Here is a 22,427-nt window from a genome sequence, read left to right as displayed (position 1 = left end):
TAATGATCACGTATGGATGGACATATAAGGAAAACATGTACGCAAAAATATTAGATGCTAAACAGATCAAAATAATGTCTGTTCAGTAAACATACAATTATGACTGATTTTTTTACCTTTATATCCCAAATTCTGTAAAAATATTACATAATGTTTATAATTTACAAGTATATAAAAATAATATTGTCCTGAGGAACTTTTGAAATTAAAATTAAGAGTTGAAGACTGTTAAAGGAAAAATAATACAAGCAGGAATGACAACTTCTGAACTACCTAAAAACTTACCATCATTAGGACCATAAAGAACTTGTTTTACAATTCCTTTTCTCAATTATAAAAAATATTTTCATAAAGAACAAGTATTAAGCCTTCATTAGCAGTGTTCATGTAGATGTGTTAATGGGGTAGAACCCTCTCACCAGCATCTACTAATGCTGCCCAAAGAGGAAAAGGGATCCGAGTGACAACTGCCACGTCCAGCCTTTACTCTCCACTCCTACAAATCCTTCATTCCTGTTTGGATCCTCCATGCCCCTGGGACCAGTGCAGGAGCCAGGTGATGGGACAGGGAAAGTGAGCCTACTCATCCCATCACTGTTTACCATCCAACCATACCCCTTGTTTGGAAGACATCAATTGGGAAGGTGAAGGGATGGAAGCAGAGAAGCAACTACAAGCAAACTGAGAAGTTCGAGGTACAAGACATGGCTCTTGGTGTGATCTGGTCCTGTGCACAAGTGGTAGCACAGATGAAGAAAACTGAAAGTGGGGCTAAAAACACACACACCACAGTAGATGTTTCTGACTTGTGTCAGATTATCACCAACAATCTGTTCTGGCACGTTGGCTACATTTCTAGGGCAACTAAATATTCATAATTTGTTCTCTTCCTAAGGATTAAATCTCCCAGGAAAATGAAAAAGAATACCTCAATCACCCCCAATACACACAGGATTTTAAATGCAAGTTTATTTCCTTGATATTTTCTTTTGAAAAATCTTGGGGAGAAATTTTTGGGGAAAAAGTCCACTCATAAAAAGAATGGCGCTTGAATTCTACGAAAACCATTTATTAGGTGGTCTTTAATAATTACCCTCTGAGCCTTGGTTTTTCTTATCTGTAAAATGGAGACAATATTTTCTGACTTTTAGGGTTGGTTTTGAGGATTAAATAACATGTAAAGTACAAACAAGGACAGGGTGGGGCAAAAGCAGGTTACAGTTGTTTTGGAAAATAATAATTAATAAATAAATAATACAAGAATAAACTCAGTTTCTGTACTCGAAACTATAAACCTACTTTTGCCCCACCCTGTAACAGTATATACTAGGACTCAGTGGTCGGCAAACTCATTAGTCAACAGAGCCAAATATCAACAGTACGATTGAAATTTCTTTTGAGAGCCAAATTTTTTAAACTTAAACTTCTTCTAACGCCACTTCTTCAAAATAGACTCGCCCAGGCCGTGGTATTTTGTGGAAGAGCCACACTCAAGGGGCCAAAGAACTGCATGTGGCTCGCGAGCTGCAGTTTGCCAGCCATGGTACTAGGTATTCACTGTTAGTTCCTCCCCACCAAAACAGCTCATAGCACCTTCTCCCATTTGTGGTAGTGTCTAGTGCTTCTCTGAAAACAGACCCAATGAAGCTGTTAGAGGCATAACAAAAATAACTAATATTTAATTCAACTATTTTGTGAAATAAGGACATATGAGAGTTCTAGATCAGGGTTTTTCAACTCAGTACTTTTGACATTTTGAGTTGGATAATTCTTTATTGTAGGGGCTGTGTATTATAGAATGTTTAGCAGCATCTATGGTCTCGACCCACTAGATGCCAGTAGGAATCCCTACTGTGACAACCTGGGGGGCTAAATTGCCCTCTGGTGAGGACATTATGTTAGATTAACTTTTATACTGCCTTCTTCTGAAGGCACTCTGCTAACAATGAAAATTGTTAGAGAGTACCTGGCTTGCCCTTTTCTGCAGAAAGGGACAATTAAAATTAAGAGTAATTCTACCTCATCAGGAAGAACAAAATACCAAGAAGCATGTAGTCAAGAGTAATAAAACTTGGCAGTTTACACTACAAATGGGACCAACACTAAATGAGACCTTAAATTTTAACCGGGATACTACCCTGACCTATTAGATATCTGGGCTTTCAAATATTAAGAATTAACCTTCATTTTTGTACTATTTAAAAAAATTTCTCATTATAAAAGGAATTATTTTTTCCCCAGTACATATGGAAACTCAATGACCTGAGTTTCTTAGAAAATCAGTTCTTTAAAAAAAAAAAAAAAAAAAAAAATCAGTTGTTTTTTTTGTCACCTTTTCTTTTTTGCTCATAAAATGGCCTCTTCTTTTGCTGAACTAGACACCTCAGTTCCTTGTTCATTTGAACTTTAAACAAACAAAAAAACACTCATTAAAAAACACAACTTCAGAGAGGTGGGATATTCCTTACCACTTGCCGGTACTTGTTTACATTTTCCTGAAGTGTGTTAAGTAGAAAACTGAAGATCCTTTCCATGTTCTGGGTTAATGTTTGCTGGATGTCCCTTCTTCTTTGAAAGGGCAGTGTATGAAAGGTCACTACATCCTCTGCCAGTCGCAAAAGGATGAACATCACTAATTCTGTCTGTGTTTCCTGCATTAACAGAAATAAGCTAGTTAAATTAAACATCTTTCCATTATAGGTTTGCCTAAAGGCTCTTTTCTGTTGATAAAACAAACAAATAAACAAAATCCTGACTGGATGCTCAGTTGGTTAGAGCATCGTCCCAATAAGCCAAGGTTGTGGGTTCAATCCCCAGTCAGGGTACATAAAAGCAGCAACCAATGAATGTATAAATAAGTGGAACAACAAACCAATATTTCTCTCTCTCTCTCAACTCAATAAATAAAAATAAACCCCTGAAGAACCAAAAAGAAAAAAAAAATTGGTACTGCTATATTGCATACCCCTTGTTTGGAAAGAGTGTCCAATTCTATTAGCATGTCAGGCCAGTGCTGTGGCCACTCCCGCTTAATCATTTCTACTACAATTCGAGACAGAACATCTTTAATATGATTCTCCTCTTCTAAGATGTTCAGTGTTCCCTGAAAAAGAACAAGAGATATTAAGAGGTCTGCAAGATTGAATTCAAGGGAAAAACTGGGTCATAAAAGTAGGAAAACTCATCAAGAGGCCTGCTTTTAAACTAAACTGAATAAACCAACCTGTTTTCCATGTCTGAGTCACTTGTGCTGCATTCTTGCTAATTATTCTCCCCACTTAAAGCTTAAGTGAGGGTTGCACTAGCCTATAAAATGGCTGTCACACAGAGTAAGGAAGACATCATTGTTCTCCTTTAGATACTGAAGAGAATCTCATATTGATTGTTTCATTTTGGAAGAAAGCCAGGGTAGAAGAATATGAAATAAGGAATACATTAAGGGGCTGAAAATTGGAGAGTTGGGAGGATCCCTAAATATTTTATCAATAGTTCTAGTATTAGAAAACAGAAAGACTACTACTGGACTCTCCTTTGTTTGATATCAAGATTAATGAGGCCCTGGCTGATGTGACTCAGTTGGTTGTAGGGTCGTTCCAAACACCGAAAGCTTGTGGGTTTGATTCCCGGCCAGGGCATGTGCAAAGGCAACCACTCAATGTTTCTCTCTCACACATCTGCTTTTTGTTTGTTTGTTTTAAATATATATATTGACTTCAGAGAGGAAGGGAGAGGGAGAGATAGAAACATCAATGATGAGAGAGAATCCTTGATTGGCTGCCTCCTGCACGCCCCCTACTGGGGACCGAGTCTGCAACCTGGGCATGTGCCCTTGACTGGAATTGAACCAGGCACCCTTCAGTCCACAGGCTGACGCTCTATCCACTGAGCCAAACCAGTTAGGGCTGTTGTTTTTTTTTTACCAAGTTTTCCCACAACTAGCAAAATATAAATCCTAAGTTAATTAATAGTTTTGAAAGGAATTTTTTTTCCTATTAAAGGCACCTGACTTTGGGAATGAACAGAGGTAGAGGTAGAGGTAGAGGCAGAGATTCCACTTTTTATGACCTTTGTAAAAAAAAGAAAAAAGGCTGTGGATCTTAAACATGTTTAAAGTCATATTCTAACTCCTAACAAATTCATTCTGCATATTTTTACTATTACTATCATACAGTGCATTTGTGATGAATTATGATTTCTTGTGATGATGGTTCTTTTTACCTTGAAGGTAACATTTAATATCATACAAAGCATGCTAACATATGAGGAACCAGTGAGTTTTTATACAAATGCTATACTGAAGAAGTCACTCTGTCTAAACTGCCGTAGAAACACAAGTCTTCCAACCAACCATTCCTTACATTTTCAATCAGCTCCATGACACTGTTCTTCAGATAGACCTTCTCCAATCGAGACATGCTGTTCCACCGAAACCTGGTCACCAAAATTTATAAAGTCAACAGAACAGTCAACATGAAAAGTCTTCTCTTTATGAGACTAGCTTTGATTCTTGTGTTAGATTATGTTGGCGATTTCACTGTGAAATTATGCTTTTGATCTCATGTGCTTCAAAGAACAGACAAAACAGTCCACACTTAACCAAAATGTTAATAACAGAAAAGTTCTTGGGAAAGTTTTTATACAGGCAATGGTCCATTAATTGGAATCCACAGAGGATTTGTGCACAGATCAGCTTTCCCCTTGATTTTCCTGACAAAAGCAAATGTATTTACCTGGGACATCTGCAACAATAGAGTTGTTTTTTTTGAAAGTACAATTCTGATATCACTAATTCCATTTTTGTGATGATTTACAAAGTCTTTTCTAAAAAAACTTTGAGGTCTGAGGGCATATAATAGAAACTCAATAAATGCTGGCTGAATGACTATCAGTTAATATTTGTAGAATGCTTAGTATGTACTATGCACTTTACATGGACAAAGAAACTGAAGAAGAGAAAGGTTAAGTCCTGAATGAGAACAGCATGATAGTCCCCTAAGGTGTGATAACTTCTAGGGGACCAATCCTTTCTTCTTGGGGATTGTTCTTTTCTGCTCACCTAAAGAGTATCTCTATGAGTTATGTAAGAAATAAAGATTTGCTCTCTCATGAGCTTCAGTGGTTAACACCCAAAAGCTCCTTACTTAACAACGTGTTCCAGGATCTGAAGGCCAAAATGTCTGACGATGGCAATTTGTGTTTTCTCAGCCAACCTCAAGCCACAGGGGACACAAACAGGGCACTTTTCTTTAAACTCTTCACAAAACTGAAAGAAGAAAAGTTAACATTTCCCTTAGGAGCCAGGAGTAGGGACTAAAAAAGCATCATCTTAACTCAAATCTGAGCTATATTTTTAAGATGCAAAGTATAGATCAATATTATGAGTAAAGACTGATAAACATTCCTTTCACTTTCATAGTTCCAGATATCCCATGCAATACCCAACTAATGTCGAAAAAAAAATCTGACCTAAAAGACTAAAAAATTATGTTAAAAAAAAATTATGTTATGCCCGGCCATTGCAGCTCAGTGGTTGAGCATCGACTAGGAGGTCACAGTTTGATACATGGTCAGGGTCAGGGCACATGCAGGGGGTTGTGGGCTCAATCCCCAATGGGGGGCGTGGAGGAGGCAGCCAATTAATGATTCTCTCTCATCACTGATGTTTCTCTCTCTCCCTCTCTGAAATCAATAAAAAAATATTTTAAAAAATTATGTTAGAGATACACCCCTTAAGTATATAGGGGTGAAACAACAATTTCTAAGATTTATTTTAAAAACTTTTGGTGGAGGAGTGGGAATAAAGCAAATGTAAAATCTTTGTAACAGCTGAGTTTATGCAATGGGTATACACAAAACAACTGCAGTATTCTCTCTACTTTTGTATCTATTTTTAATATTTCATAGTAAAAAACAAATACAACCCAACTGTTTGATTCCAAATTCTGTGGCATACATCTACATATTGTAAAGTTTCCTCTAAGTGATACTCATTGTACATCACTTAAACTATGTACAGCACAAGTATTTTTTTCCTAATGGTTATTTTATTTCTCACAGCCCACATACATTGTCTGATGCGGGAATATGCTCATATTACATTAGCATCCCCACCTGTATTAGTATCACAAGTCAGTCCCAGCAGCACAGCCCGGGACTCAAGAAAACTACTTTCAGGAAATCAAAGTGCCCTTGTATTTTAAAATGCAAATTAAGTGGTGGAAGTTCATCTTTGCGCAAAATAGCCTAAGAATGTCACGCAATAAAGAACATGAGGACGTGTGAGAATTAGCCCAAAATACCAAGACACACAAGAAGATAGGGAGAGGTGTAGCGTTTTAAGTAAAGGGGCACTATAGGGGATGGAGCTTATTTAGGGCGGGTTAGGAGAGGGCTAGCGGGGAAACATTTAGTGCAGGGGAGACCATAAAGAATGTACGTAGCTGGTGTTGAGTACGGGATGGACACGTGCGTCAGGGGAAGGCGAGGAGATGTGGGGCTTGGGGAATAAGTGCAGCCAGCTGTGGAAAGGGTCTTGGTGCGAACACCAGTGAACAGAAGTGGGGACGGGGAGAGGAGAGGGCAGTGGGAAGGGGTGGTAAGAAAAGACCGCCAAAAGCAGCTAGTGACCAGGGCGTCCCGGGAAAAGGGCAGGCGAGGCGAGCAGAGTAGGCTGGGAATGGGAAGAGGCGCGGAGGGCGGAGAAGGAAGGTCTCTCGGGGTTGGGGAGGGAGGTCCAAGGGCCATGTGAGCAGAAGACAAGCAGGGTTATGGGCTCAGGGAGGGTCTCGGGGCAGGCCCGGGGCGCCAGACCCCAGCTACCTTGAGGGCTTCCAGCCGATAGCGCTGGGTGGAGCTGGGGTCCATCATGACCGTCACCGCTTTCACCAGCTGCTCGCACAGCGCGTTCACTTGATCCATCGCCATGGCTACTGCCACGCGCCGCGAGAGCGCACTATGGCTGGCCGGGAGCGCAAGGTATAGACAGCTCCCTTGCAGGGACTACACGCTAGTACCGGGCCGCGGAGGGCTGGGAGGGTGGGGGGGAGCAGGAGGAGTAGCTGACGCTCTGGCGGGGAAAGAACCGGCGCTGCACACGCGCCCAACCCTCCACTGCGCACGCGCCGGCGGAAGTTGCGGCTCCCTTGTGACGGTTGCCCTGTGGTGGGCGAAGTGGGGGACGGAAGAGCTGTGGTGCGCAGGCGCTACAACGCCCTTCGCGGCGGGCGCGCAGTCTGTATCTGTCAGCAAGGCTAGCTGTTGAGTTCGTCGGCGTTGCCTGAACCCGCACAGCTGTGAGGGCCGCTGCCCGGACAAGGATCCTCTGCGACTCTTGGTCTGTTTCTTCATCCTGACGGGGATATATCTCTCGATACCGACTGACTTGCTCCCGAAAGGGGCCAGATATTCAAGACCTCTTCATCTTCCTCTAGACACCGAGCCCAGCATTTGCGGCGTCCACGGTTGACAGTTTTGCCAGGTGTTTGCCACATTGGTAAGAGAATTTGGAAACTTTCGGTATCACTGTTAACAAACTTTTCGTGTAGCTTTGGGTACTGGTTTATGATATAGCAGTGGCTGGTGACAACATCGGGCCAAAATGACATGAAATAGAAATACATACAGAGAGATACGGGCCTGGTATTCTCCGAGAGGAGAGAGAGAGAGTGTGTGTGTGTGTGTGTGTGTGTGTGTGTGTGTGTGTGTGTATGGGGGTGGGGGGGAACGGGAACTTTGTCTCTATAGCTCTTAGACCTCCCTTTTCACTTGTACTTACTCTCCTTGGATGTATTGTCACCTGATGGGCACCAAACTTGTTTTGTACAGATTGGGATAAGTCGAGATATTTAAAGATTGCAGTGGAAAGTTTGTGCAGTTTTGATCATTTGAAGTGCTATATGACTTCACAGTAGTATAACCCGTATTCTGAAAAGAGGGTTTTGGCAGAGAGTATGTTTCATTTTGAAAAGCTCTTGCTTTCTCCAGCAAAATACGTGAACTGTTTAAACGTCAACAGCATCGTTATCTGTTAAAAGTCTGCATACCAGTATTTGTGTTTGCATATTCAGTAATATGTTTGCTGAACTTACAGCACTGCTTCCTACTCATACTCCACTTCTGGGATTTGTATCTAATGTAGTCGTATATCTACTATCGTGCGTACCTGGTGTTTTCTTTGTGTGTGAGAGAAAATACATTTACTATGTCTATTCTGGCATCTGTTCCATTGCTACGCAAAAGGCACTTCAAGGTAAAATGATTTCTGACATGTTATGGTTTTAACTTAGAAATGTTTAAAGCATCACATCCTGCCCGTTTTGGGTACGTAGAATTAATAAGGAATTAATGCCTTAGACACTCTGATTTTATAAGTTCATTGTTTTCATTCCACTAATCTTGCAATTTGTAGTTGCATGTCACTTTTTTCAAGATAAATGTTAATTTTTGACACTTTTTAAAAAGAATACAGTTGAGTGCTTACTCAACTGTATAACCGGTGTTTCTCATATTTAAATCATATACTTAGGTCAGTGACTCTCAATCTTTGCTGCATATTAGAAGTGCCTGGCAATTGGGGGAAAAGGAGACATATGTAAAACTTTAGACAATAAAAAAAAATTTGTTTAATAAATAAAAAAAGAAGTGCCTGGGAAGCGTGTAAAAATCACAATGCCCAGGTCATATCCATACCAATTAAATTAGGATGTCTGGTGGTAGAAGCCAATATCAACCTTATTTAATGTTCCTAGGTGATTCCAATCTTCAGCAAAGTTGGGAAGCCATTTCATTAGTTTACATTCCTTATTCCAAATTTCTAACATTGTTAAATGATAATATTAGTCTGTATCCACTATCGAGTATATAAGGTTTGTTCTTCCAATCTACTCTCCAAACGGTATGTAGTATTTTTTCAGAAATTTATGTGAATGAGTAGAAAGTCACCATTAGAACACTGCAAAGTTATTGTTGCAGCAAGATTCACTGATGGGTGCTTAGTGGTTGAAAGTTTGACCAAAAAAAAAAAAAACAAAAAAAAACCCCACACAGGATATTTGCCATCTCAAAATAGTAACTTTACAGTGAGAAACCTGGAGAACACTCTCTCAACTAAATGATCATGGTTAACATCACCAATAATAAGACATGTTGACATTATGTACCTCCCAATATGATACCCTGAGAAGAGTACATAACTTTTGTGATATTCTTGCCCAAAATGCATGACTTCAGTCTAATCAAGAGAAAACATCAGACACCTAAATTGAGAGATATTTTCAAATTAACTGACTCTTCAAAAGTGTCAAGTTCATGAAAAACAAGGGAAAACTGAGGAGGTGTCACAGATTGGAAAAGACTAAGCAGACATGATGGCTAAGATTGGATCCTAGAACAGAAAAAGGATATTAGTGGAATAACTGGTGAAATTCAAGTGAAGTATGTAGTTGAATATTACACCAATGTTCATTTTTTTAATAAATCTTTATTCAGATTATTACAATTGTTTCTCCTTTTTCCCCCCATAGCTCCCCTCCACCCAGTTCCCACCCCACCTTCTGCCCTTACCTCCCCCCCACTGTCCTCATCCATAGGTGTATGATTTTTGTCCAGTCTCTTCATGAACCCCCCATACCCCTTTCCCCCTGAGAATTATCAGTCCACTCCCTTTCTATGCCCCTGATTCTATTATATTCACCAGATTATTCTGTTCCTCAGGTTTTTAATTCACTTGATTTTTAGGTTCACTTATTGGTAGATATGTATTTGTTCATAATTTTTCTCTTTACTTTTTTCTTCTTCCTCTTCTTTAAGAATACCTTTCAGCCGAAACCGGTTTGGCTCGGTGGTAGAGCGTCGGCCTGCGGACTGAAGGGTCCCAGGTTCGATTCCGGTCAAGGGCATGTACCTTGGTTGCGGGCATGTCCCCAGTGGGGGGTGTGCAGGAGGCAGCTGATCAATGTTTCTCTCTCATTGATGTTTCTAACTCTCTATCCCTCTCCCTTCCTCTCTGTAAAAAATCAATAAAATATATTAAAAAAAAAAAAAGAATACCTTTCAGCATTTCATATAATACTGGTTTGGTGGTGATGAACTCCTTTAGCTTTTTCTTATCTGTGAAGCTCTTTATCTGCCCTTCAATTCTGAATGATAGCTTTGCTGGGTAGAGTAATCTTGGTTGTAGGTTCTTGCTATTCATCACATTGAAAATTTCTTGCCACTCCCGTCTGGCCTGCATAGTTTCTGTTGAGAAATCAGCTGACAATCGTATGGGTGCTCCCTTGTAGGTAACTAACTGTTTTTCTCTTGCTGCTTTTAATATTCTCTCTTTGTCTTTTGCTCTTGGCATTTTAATTATGATGTGTCTTGGTGTGGTCCTCTTTGGATTCCTTTTGTTTGGGGTTCTGTGGGCTTCCTGGACTTGTAAGTCTATTTCTTTCACCAGGTGGGGGAAGTTTTCGGTCATTATTTCTTCCAATAGGTTTTCAGTATCTTGCTCTCTTTCTTCTTCTGGCACCCCCATAATTCTGATGTTGGTACACTTGAAGTTGTCCCAGAGTCTTCTTACACTATCTTCAACTTTTTGGATTTTTTTTTTTGCTTTTTGCTTTTTCGGTTGAGTGTTTTTTGCTTCTTTGTATTTCAAATCTTTGACTTGATTCTTGTGTTCCTCTAGTCTGTTTTTGGGTCTCTGTATAATATTTTTTATTTCAGTCAGTGTATGTTTAATTTCTAGTTGGTCCTTTTTCATATCTTCGAGGGTCTCGTTATATTTATCGGCCTTTTCTAGGATATTCTTGAAAAGCCTTATAATCATGGTTTTGAATTCTATATCCAGTCTTTTGTTTTCCTCCATTTCTTTCGTTTGTGATCTGTTTCTTTGACGCCGCATTTTCACTGCTTCCCTGAGTTGGTAGGGTAAATTTGTGTGCTAGGTTTCCTATATGGCCCAGTGGGTCGGCCTCCCCAGTTAACCTGAGGTGGACACTCTTGGTGCACTCCTTTGTGGACTGTGTGTACAGCCTTGTTGTAGTTAAATCTTGATTGTTGTTGGTATCACTGGGAGGAATTGACCTTCAGGCCAGTTGGCTGTAAGGATCAGCTGTGTCTACGCTGGGAGAAGTTCGGTGCTGGAGACAGCCTTATAGGATTAGATTTGCCAAATTGCAATAGCCTCTGTGCTCAGCTTGGATAGGGTGGAGTCTCAGGGCAGAGCAGACAGTCTTGGCTTCCTGTCAGCCTTGCCCTTGTGCGCACGCGCAGACCTCTCCCTTCCCCGGCTCCCGAGTCTCTGCCCGAGAGTCCAGACTCCCCCCACAAGAGCGTGGGTCCCCAGGGGCTCGCCTGAAACCGGGGTTCAGTGCAGTCAGAACTGGCGTCCAGTGCGTTCAGGAGCCTCCGACTCCCTTCCACTAGGGAAAGCCTGTGGCAACCTCCACAACCTTTGTGCGCACTGGCATGCGCGCGCCTTCAGTCCTCCACCTTCCTGGCTCCCGAGTCTCCGCCCGAGAGTCCAGATTCCCCCCACAAGAGCGTGGGTCCCCAGGGGTTCGCCTGGAACTGGGGTCCAGTGCAGTCAGAACTGGGGCTCAGTGCGGTCAGGAGCCTCTGACTCCCTTCTGCTAGGGAAAGCCTGTGGCAACCTCCGCAGCCTTTGTGCGCACTAGCGCGCTGCGCCTTCAGACTTTTGCCTTCCCAGCTCCCGAGTCTCCGCCCGAGAGTCCAGACTCCCCCCCGTAAGAGTGTGGGTCCCCAGGGGGTCGCCCGGAACTGGGGTTCAGTGCAGTCAGAACTGGGGTTCAGTGCGGTCGGGGGCTTCCTTCCCCCTTCCGCCAGAGAAAGTCAGCCAGGCTCTCAGCTGCCCTTCCTCTATGCGCGCACAAAGACCCTTTGCCGTACCTCCAATTCTCTGTGAGCTTTTCTCTTTCCTTCTAGTTGTAGAATTTCCACTCAGCCAGCTTTCCTGTGGTTCTGGATGGTGTCCGTTCTGTCTTTTAGTTGTAGTTTTGAAATTGTTGTGCGAGGCAGCAGTTTAGGTGTTTACCTATGCCGCCATCTTGGTTTCCGCTCAATGTTCATTTTTTTAGTTTTTATAATTGTGCTATGTAAAATATTAACATTAGGGGAAACTGGGTATAGAAGAACCCTACTATTTTTGCAAAATTATTTCAAAATAAAAAGTTAAAGAAATTCACATGAATGCTATAATGCTATATATCATTTTCTGCTTTTCTTTTCCCTGAATTTATACTTGAGACTTATCTATGAACTAGGTTGTGCATTGTGGTTTTAATTTGCATTTCTCTATGACTAATGATGTTGAGCTCATTTTCATGTGCCTGTTGACTATTTGTATACTATCTTCTTTTGTGAAGTGTTCACTTCTTTTTGGGGATGAGTATTTTTAAAGCTTTTAACACTGTTACCTTCCTAAAATTGTACCAATTCATTATTCTCCTGCTAGCAGTGGATGAAAATGCCTGTTATATCCTTGTTAGTTTCCATGCTCTCATGCTCATGGTAGCTCAACAGTGGAAGAATGGAAATATAACTATCTATAAAATATTGTCTTATAGGAAAATGGCTAATGGACAGGACCGGGTAGTTGCTCTAGTGGACATGGACTGTTTTTTTGTTCAAGTGGAGCAGCGCCAAAATCCTCATTTGAGGAATAAACCTTGTGCAGTCGTGCAGTACAAATCATGGAAGGGTGGTGGGTATGTATCATAGTTATTGTTGTAACTGTCAACTACTGTTCTAATCTGTAAGAATGCAATGCATAGCACTGTGCTAGGTATTTTTGAGATGTCTGAACTGCTGTGTTTGAAATCAAATAGTGGCATCTGTGGCCAAAAGGTTTCTACTGTTATATGTATAGCATATTCATGATAAATTTTAATTATTTGTGCCTGTGTCAGGTAATATCTTTCTATTCCTTTCTTTTGGTAACCTTAGAATAATTGCAGTGAGTTATGAAGCTCGTGCATTTGGAGTCACCAGAAACATGTGGGCAGATGATGCTAAGAAGTTATGCCCAGATCTTCTACTGGCACAAGTTCGTGAGTCCCGTGGGAAAGCTAACCTCACCAAGTAAGAAGGAAAGATTATTTGAGGGGGGTGGAAGGGTTGGAAATATTACTCCATGAGGCTAGGAACTGATTTTTCAAATTTGTTTTGTGTAAATAACATCTGAAAAAGTTATCTTTGGTCAGCCAACTTTTCTATGTGAAATAAAAATAGATTCTGATACTGTATTTCAGGAACAGTTCAGTCATTATAACCTATAATAATTACTGCCTTGATACCCTTTCAGTTTCTTATTTAAAAATGTGTTGTTATACTTAAAACTTAACATCAAATTATATGTTCTCAGGCCAAGTCTGAAGTGTTTGAAGTAATTAAATTGACTGTGAAACTAAGAGTTTTTCCAGAGAAGACTTAGTCAAACTGACATTCTAGTGCAATATCTAGAATTATTTGCCAGAATTAAACAGACTCAAAGGAGATTACCTTCTCTGCTTTTGAACTGAGCTGTCTCTTCCCAAATTTCAGAAGGTTAGCCTTGGAATGGGAGACATGTATAAGCATAGCCAAGTTAGAGTTAGGTATAAGCCCAAGCCATTATAATAATCCTAATAGTATGCATTGAGCATATGTCATATGCCAGGCACCAGGTTAAGCTCTCCATAAGCAATGTCTCTTAAATCTCACATTGCTATGTGATATGTTTTAGTAGTGCTCTCCCCCCATACACACACCCTCCCACACACACACAGGAAAAGAAGTTTAGAGACATTAAATAAGTTCATACAGCTAAAAAGTAGAAGACGGAATTTTTTTCTCTTTCAGTATCCACATTCTCACACTACACTGTACTGTGTGGTATGATGTGTAGGGATCATGCTTTGACTTGGGACTTGAGATATTCCTGAATTCACCTATGAATTGGAAGTCTAAAGGTAGAGTGTCATAGCCAACCACACATTGAAGTTATCGCCAGAAAAGATAGATTTGACTGGAGCTTAATACTTTAACCCTAAATTAGAATTAATTTAGCTAATGGACATAATGTAATTTCCCAGAAATATAGTTGACTTCAGAGCGTGATTTTAAAAAGTCACATTCCACCAACTTTAAACTTTTTGAGCAAAGGCAGTTTTAGAAAATTTAGGAGAGAATTTATAGGCCAGAGAATTATTAAGATATGTGCCCTGACCAGGAAGAGAACCATGGTCTCCTGATTCATGGGTTGGCGTGGAGCTCTCTTTTTTATTTGCGGTCTGACTATCCTCTCTCCAGCCCAAATAATGACTGAAAGAAAAAAAACTGTCTTTCTCTAATTCTTTCATTTGAGAATGTTTTAGAACAATAATTATACCAATTTTGATAGATGTCTTGGTGAAGTGCAAATATTTTCATTTTTATGATAAATAAAATAGGTTCAACTGGAACAAAGAACTTATTTAAATTCCATAGCAAGTCCAAAGCAAAGAAAACATCCACATATTGCCTAGAAAACTAGCTACATTAGCCAGAAAAGCTGCTTGTTAGGATTTGAATAGACAGTATATGGTGAGATTGGTATCCCCTAGCAGAGGATGTCTGCCTGTCCAGACACATTACTACATTCTAGGAGCTTATCTTCAACTTGATAATTTGAATGTTAGTATATTCAGAAGTGCTTAGACTTTATTGGTTGTGTGTGTGTGTGTGTGTGTGTGTCTGTAGCGATAACCAGCTCACATGTTAATCAAACTGAAATATAAAATCTAGCCCTGACCGGTTTGGCTCAGTGGATAAAGCATCGGCCTGCAGACTGAAGGGTCCCGGGTTCGATTCCGGTTAAGGGCATGTACCTGGGTTGCAGGCACATCCCCAGTGGGAGGTGTGCAGGAGGCAGCTGATCGATGTTTCTCTCTCATCGATGTTTCTAATTATCTATCCTCTCCTCTCTGTAAGAAATCAATAAAATATATTTAAAAAAATCAATAATATATACTAAAAAAAAAATAAAATAAAATCCACATGTCGCTTTGCTAGTTTGTAAATAAAAATACTAACCTGAGAAAGACAAGATACTTGGGTTCACTAATCAGTGCAGTGTTCCCTATAAGTTACCTCTTATTTGAAGACAAAAATCGAAGCAGAATACTATGTGGTATTGAAAATAACAAAAGGAATAGTAGATGATCATAGTAAAATATTTTCTAGTTAAACTAGTTTGAAGCATTTCTTTCCTCTTTAGAGAGATACTTGTTACACAGATATGTTCATGGTCTAGATGCTTTCTACCTTGGTGTGCTAGAGTTGCACTACAAATATTTGCTTCCATGGTTCTTTTTCCTTGCTTTTGCTATTGACCATCTTCTGCCTTATTAATTGGGTTACTATCTAGTCTCTGACAAGCCAGTCTTCTCTTTAAGAAGCTCTTATCCTGATTATGTATATTATTATTCTATTATGAGGGGGGTATGGGGCCCACAGTCTCAATGTTGCCTCCATTTATTTTCTACATGTACAATCCTTATACTTCTTAGGTACCGGGAAGCCAGTGTGGAAGTCATGGAGGTAATGTCTCATTTTGCTGTGATTGAACGTGCCAGCATTGATGAAGCTTATGTAGACCTGACCAGTGCTGTACGAGAGAGACTACAAAAGCTACAAGGTCAGCCTATCTCAGCAGACTTGTTGCCAACGACCTACATTGAAGGGTTGCCCCAAGGCTTTACAACAGCAGAAGGGACAGTTCAGAAAGGTACTTCATAGCATCATTTGCTTCTGCTTCCTGCCTTTGGAACCTGCTTTGCTTGGTCATACTGATACTTCCTGGATTGATTGAAACTTAAACTACAACCTGAATGAATCACAAGGACTCACGTAGAAGGATATACAAATTCTCTTATCTTTCCAGGTATATGGATGTTTAAAAGCTTGGAATCTGTATGAAATCAAGTTTCTCTTCAGATATGACTAGGGCAAGTTAAAGTTATATCCATAGAAGTCTGACTGAGCACTTCCATCATTTTGCAAGTTAATTTATATTATTGTAACTTGGTTTCTTTATCAAAAGAAGGGTGAATTTTTTTTTAAGGGAGACCTCAAGTACTGCGAGTTGAATCACTCAAAATTTCTAATCAGTTCATAGCACAATGTCAATGAGCTATGCAAAGGCCTCTCTCATTTTATTTTACTTCTTTTTCTCTTCATTGTGATTTCTCCCACTCCCTTCTGACCTCATATACCCTTTTGCACCTACCAATATATCAGTATTTGGCATATCTTCTTAAGTATGTATATGTCTTTATAATTATACAATGTTGCTTTGTGTATGTGCTTTTTACATTTTTGCTTTTTAATTACAGTATAGTATTGTATTTATAGAGCTCATTCTTTCTCTTTTTTAATTTTTTTTTATTGATTTCAGAGAGGAAGGGAGAGGGAGAGATAGAAACATCCATGGTAAGAGAGAACCATGGATCGGTTACCTCCTGCACACCCCCCACTGGGGATCGAGCCTGCAACCCGGGCATGTGCCCTGACCGGGAATCGGACCTGTGACCTCCTGGTACATAGGTCAATGCTCAACCACTTAGCCATGCCAGCCGGGCCTCATTCTTTTTCTTAATTTTCTTTCAAAATTAAGAAAATGGTTGATTTTAGAGCTCTATCTTGTATAGCTGTGTGTTTTTAGAGAGAAAGGGAGAGGGATAGAAAGATAGAAACATCGATGAGAGAGAAGCATCATTGGCTGCCTCCTGCACACCCCCTTCTGGGGATCTAGGCTGCAACCCAGGTTATCTACCTGGCAAAAATTTATAATTTGCATGAAATGCTTTAAAAAGAAAATGTACTTGGTGGTTAAAAATATTTTCTTAGACTAGAATAAAATTAGGGCAATAAAATATTTGCTTTTGTGGTAATATTAGATTATGGTGGTTCTAAATACCAGACCTAAGAGAATCTGGGTCTTAACATTTTTAATCAAATATTATGAAAAGGGAATTCTGTGGGATCTCCCAGAGAAAATAATTCTTTCTGTATCTAGAAGCTTTTCAACAGGGTGTTCAGACATTTTTCATAGACATTTTCTAGTACTGTTGATCAAGGCTATATTCAAAACAGTGTATCTATTCTCCCCTTCATTTGTAACATGTACTTTTAGAACTATTATTTTGTAACATTGTTCTTATTCAGAAGAGCTCTTTCACTAAAAAACACACACTTTAAATATTGGACATTTGTCAAAAGAAACTGTCTGGATACAAATGTAGCAAATTAACTTCTTGGGGGTAAAAATAAGGCAATCTGTTATTGTAGAAATAATACAGATTTCTCCAGAAAAACCTCCAAGAGAGTTTAGCTTATTTCTAATTATAGTGGTGAATTTGCCATGGGTTTCATGTTTTATAATAAGATATGCCTTTAACATGTTGTGCTGAAGGGTAATAGAAATATTTAAGGAAGCCTGTGGGAATAACCATTGAGAAATTACTTTATTCTCTGATCCTGATATAGGAGAGTTTATCAAGCTGGAGTCTGCACATCCTTTAGTTCTATAGGGAAAATACAGTGGACCATAAGATTGTGCCAGTTAAAAGAGGCTAAGTTGTGGTACATAACCATTTGACGATGAAACATGTCATGATTTCTTTTTTGTTTGTTAATCCTCACCCAAGGATATTTTTCCATTGAATTTTAGAGAGAGTGGAAAGGAAGGGGAGAGACAGACAGAAACATTGATGTGAGAGAAAACCATCAATTGGTTGCCTCCCGCACATACCCAGATCAGGGCCAGGTCAAGCCTACAACTGAGATACATGCCCTTGACAGAAATCGAACCTAGGACCCTTCAGTCTGTGGATACTCTATCCACTGAGCCAAACCGGCTAGGGCATGATTTCTTTATTATTCTAGAACCAGAGTCAGCAATGTAATGATCATAATAAGGAAGGTTGCCTTTGGTCTTAGCTTTGTGTATCACATTCTTTTAAAAAATACGTTTTTTATTTCAGAGAGAGGAAGGGGGAGGAAGAGAGAGATAGAAATGTCAGTGATGAGAGAGAATCATTGATCTGCTGCCACCTGCACATCGCCTACTGGGGCATGTGCTCTGACAGGGAATCCAATTATGACCTCCTGGTTGATAGGTCGATGTTCAATCACTGAACCATACCGGCTGGGTGTGTATATCACATTTTATTGTGTAGCTTATTTTTTATTTTTTTATTTTATTTATTTATTTTTTTAAATATATTTTATTGATTTTTTACAGAGAGGAAGGAAGAAGGATAGTCAGAAACATCGATGAGAGAGAAACATCGATCAGCTGCCTCCTGCACACCCCCCACTGGGGATGTGCCCGCAACCAAGTTACATGCCCTTAACCGGAATCGAACCCGGGACCTTTCAGTCCGCAGGCCGACGCTCTATCCACTGAGCCAAACCGGTTTTGGCTATTTTTTAAATAAACATTTGAAATTTCTTTTATAATGCTTTAAATCATTGGTTCTTTATGTTTTTTTGTTTTGTTTCGAGGGCTGCATACCCTTTTGAAAATCTGTTGAAAGCTATGGACCCTTGCTTGTCTGAGAAAAACACAAATATACACAACAGACAATTTAGTGTGCAGTTTTCAGGAGATTCACAGATCCTCTGAAACCCACACACCTCAGAATAAGAACTGTTACTATAAATTACATTGGTTTTTGGCTAAAACTCGTTGAGCAGCCCTCTGGCTGATGATGGAACATACCTTTGTCGGTAGTCAAATATTCACTCAAATGGACATGCTCCTTTTTTTTCTAGACTTATCTTTCTTATCTGGATACATTTTTATTTAAAATGCCAGTGTTGCCCAACCAGCGTGGTTCAGTGGTTTGAGTGTCAACCTATGAACCAGGAGGTCATGGTTCAATTCCCGGTCAGGGCACATGCTGGGGTTGCAGGCTCAGTCCCCAGTGTGGGGTGTGCAGGAGGCAGCATGATTTCTTTATTATTCTAGAACCAGAGTCAGCAATGTAATGATCATAATAAGGAAGGTTGCCTTTGGTCTTAGCTTTGTGTATCACATTCTTTTAAAAAATATGTTTTTTTATTTCAGAGAGAGGAAGGGGGAGGAAGAGAGAGATAGAAATGTCAGTGATGAGAGAGAATCATTGATCTGCTGCCACCTGCACATCGCCTACTGGGGCATGTGCTCTGACGGGGAATCCAACTATGACCTCCTGGTTGATAGGTCGATGTTCAATCACTGAACCATACCGGCTGGGTGTGTATATCACATCAATGATTCTCTCTCATCACTGATGCTTCTGTCTCTCTTTCCTTTCCTTTCTGAAATCAATAATATATATATATATATATATATATATATATATATATATATATATATTTCAATGACAGTGTTTATAAAGAAGTGTGAGGTATCTGTTGCTTTAATGTGGCCAATTTAAATATTAAGCTTTCAGATGCAGTGATATTTATAGAGTTCAGAATATTGCAATGTCTAGTGAATGGCTTATGATTGCATGTCACATTCCTGCGTCTTCATCTGATGTGTACAACAAAAAACTGATAACAGAAATTAGCTGATCTAAGTGCATATAACCTTTACCATCCTGATTCTTAATGGGTTCAAAGTTAGCAGTCCTGCTAAGCATGCTGCATTTGCAACTTTGTATTTCCTGTTTCTGAAATAGTTATATGTGGAAAGTTTAAGTAGTAGGATTACTTAAAAGTAGTACTAAAAAATGGCCAGAGTGAAAAATTTCCCTTTAGGGCCATTTTGTAACTAGTTTGTGTTCACTAAGGAACTCATTTGTTCTTTCCTCCCTTTGCTTGCTCTTAATTCATTTCTTTCTAAACACATATTAAATAGCTTCTGAATGCATATGACATGAAACAGTGATGTATTAATATAAACTATCATAAATAAACTGTCAAAGGTAAAAGTTTTGGAAGTTAAGAGTCCTTGCTCACTTTGAAGAAGTAAGCTGCCATGTTATGAGAGGGCCTTTGGAGAAGGCCCCATGGCTAGGCTCTGATTGCTGCCCTCTGCTGACAGCCAGCAAGAAAACAGGGGCCTCGCCCTAACCGGTTTGGCTCAGTGGATAGAGCATCGGCCTGCGGACTCAAGGGTCCCGGGTTCGATTCCGGCCAAGGGCATGTACCTTGGTTGCAGGCACATACCCAGTGGGGAGTGCACAGGGGGCAGCTGATCGATGTTTCTCTCTCATCGATGTTTCTGACTCTCTATCCTTCTCTCTTCCTCTCTGTTAAAAATCAATAAAATATATTAAAAAAAAAAAAAAAGAAAAAGAAAACAGGGGCCTCAATCCTACAAGCTGCAAAATGATAAATTTTGCCAACAGCCTGATGGAGCTTGGAAAGCACTAATCAGCTTTCCAAGGGATTTATTTCTCTTTTGTAGTTATGGTCCCTGGAGTTGTGGAGTCTAGTTAGAGGTTTATCAGTCTAGCCCTGAAGTTTTGGCACAAGTCAGCAATGCTCACTCATATGCCTGTTCTATTCAACATTGTACTGGAAGTACAAGATGGTCCATTCAGGACAGAAGAGGAAATAGAAGGAAAAAGTAAACTTTCTTTGCAGGTGACATTACCATGCTTATAGAAAACCCTAAAAAAATCTACCACCACCACAAAATACCACCACCACAAAAAAAAAAAAACACACAAAAAAAAACCCAAAAACTAGAAAAAGTGAGATTAGAAAGGTTACAGGGGAAAGGTCAATCTAAAAATCAATTGCATTTCTATATACTAAAATTTTAAAATGAGAAATTGACATTTTAAAAGCAATATTATTGGCAATAGCATTAAAATCATGAAATTATCAGAGATAATGTTAATAATACATGTGAAAAACTAGGTCAGTAAAAACATCACTGAGAGTCAACCTATGAACCAGGATGTCACAGTTCGATTCCTGCTCAGGGCACATGCCCGGGTTGTGGGCTCGATCCCCACTGTGGGGTGTGCAGGAGGCAGCCAATCAATGATTCTCTCATTATTGATGTTTCTGTCTCTCTCCCTCACCCTTCCTCTCTCTAAAATCGATAAAAAAACATATTAAAAAAAACATCACTGAGAAATTAAAGACAATGAAATCAATGGAGAGGAACATATTATGCTCATTGATCAAAAGACTAAATGTTATCGAGTTCGTCTCCCCAAATTGGCCTACAGATTTATTGCATTCCCTTACAAAATCCCTGTTAGATTTTATAGAAATTGACAAATTGATTCTAAAATTTGTATGGAGCCCTAGCTGGTTTGGCTAGTGGATAGAGCGTCAGCCTACGGACTGAAGGGTCCCAGATTTAATTCCAGTCAAAGGCACATGCCCAGGTTGCGGGTTCAACCCCTAGTAGGGGGCGGGCAGGAGGCAACTGATCAATGATTCTCTCTCATTGATGTTTCTCTCTCCCTTCCTCTCTGAAATCAATAAAAATATTTTTTAAATGTGTGTGGAAATACAGAGGATGAGGAATAGCCAAACAACCTTGAAAAAGAACTAAATGGAAGGCTTATACTATCTGACTTTAAGATTTAGTTATAAATTTACAGTAACTAGAGCAATGTGGTATTGGTATCAGATGAGAAGGCCCCATGGCTAGGCTTACAGATAAATGGTGCAGAATAGAAAGTACACAAATAGGTCCCCTCATTTTTTGATCAATTATTTTCCACAAAGGTACCCAATAGGAAAAGGAAAGTTTTCTCACCTTAGTGGGTATTTTTTCAGCAAAAACTGCCTGAATTTTCTCCTTATACCTCAGCATATCAAAGAAAAAAACAAAAATTTTTACATATTTTTCTTACTGACTAAAGAAAAGAAGAAAACAAAGGAATGCTGTTTATCTTCTGTGGTCCTGTTCAATTGACATGGATATAGAGTAACAGAGGATTGTAACATTACCTAATCCAGGAGAGCAATAATGAAGAAATCTAAAGCAGAGAAAACTTACCTCTACTAATTAAGAGTCCAGCCTGACCGGCATGGCTCAGTGGTTGAGCATTGACCATGAACCAGGAGGTCACGGTTTGATTCCCAGTCAGGGCACGTGCCCGGGTTGCTGGCTCAATCCCTACTGGGATGTGTGTAGGAGGCAGCCAATCAGTGACTCTCTCTCATCATTGATGTTTCCATCTCTCTCTCCCTCTCCCTTCCTCTCTGAAATCAATAAAAATATATTTTAAAAAAAGAAAAGGAGTCCAGAAATCCCCACAATTTCAATAAGTTACATTGTTTCACAAAGCTATTACTAAATACTAATAAATGGTTGGATGTTGTACTTAGTGTTCTATGGGGTACAGTATATAGTCCTATAAAGTACAGTACTCATCTTTTATAGACAACAAAACTAAAGCTTAGAGAATTATATAACTTGCTCAAAGTCACATTGTAAGTTGTGA

The 22,427-nt window shown here is 39.6% G+C and overlaps 2 protein-coding genes across 4 annotated transcripts in view; one reads left to right on the top strand and one right to left on the bottom strand.

The window, feature by feature from the left end:
• XPO5 (exportin 5) overlaps window positions 1-7,006 on the bottom strand; it is a 60,273-nt gene extending 53,267 nt beyond the window's left edge. For both annotated transcript variants that reach the window (XM_080664803.1, XM_080664804.1), the window contains exons 1-5: window positions 6,820-7,006; window positions 5,142-5,263; window positions 4,359-4,431; window positions 2,966-3,103; window positions 2,469-2,651 (exon numbers count right to left, since the gene is read on the bottom strand). In XM_080664803.1, the coding sequence (XP_080520929.1) occupies window positions 2,469-2,651; window positions 2,966-3,103; window positions 4,359-4,431; window positions 5,142-5,263; window positions 6,820-6,924 (621 nt within the window). In that variant the 5' untranslated portion in view covers window positions 6,925-7,006. The remainder of the gene's footprint in view (window positions 1-2,468; window positions 2,652-2,965; window positions 3,104-4,358; window positions 4,432-5,141; window positions 5,264-6,819) is intronic.
• A 166-nt stretch (window positions 7,007-7,172) lies between these two features.
• POLH (DNA polymerase eta) overlaps window positions 7,173-22,427 on the top strand; it is a 31,536-nt gene continuing 16,281 nt past the window's right edge. Inside the window, exons 1-4 of one of the 2 annotated variants that reach the window (XM_080667096.1) lie at window positions 7,173-7,492; window positions 12,570-12,710; window positions 12,949-13,083; window positions 15,531-15,748. In XM_080667096.1, the coding sequence (XP_080523222.1) occupies window positions 12,574-12,710; window positions 12,949-13,083; window positions 15,531-15,748 (490 nt within the window). In that variant the 5' untranslated portion in view covers window positions 7,173-7,492; window positions 12,570-12,573. The remainder of the gene's footprint in view (window positions 7,493-12,569; window positions 12,711-12,948; window positions 13,084-15,530; window positions 15,749-22,427) is intronic. The other variant, XM_080667097.1, reaches the window with a different exon arrangement.

Source organism: Plecotus auritus (assembly GCF_963455305.1).
Source record: "Plecotus auritus genome assembly, chromosome: 4".
NCBI classification, from domain to species: domain Eukaryota; kingdom Metazoa; phylum Chordata; class Mammalia; order Chiroptera; family Vespertilionidae; genus Plecotus; species Plecotus auritus.
The sequence above is the reverse complement of the archived record's forward strand: the minus strand, read 5'-3'. Positions and strand labels throughout refer to the sequence as shown.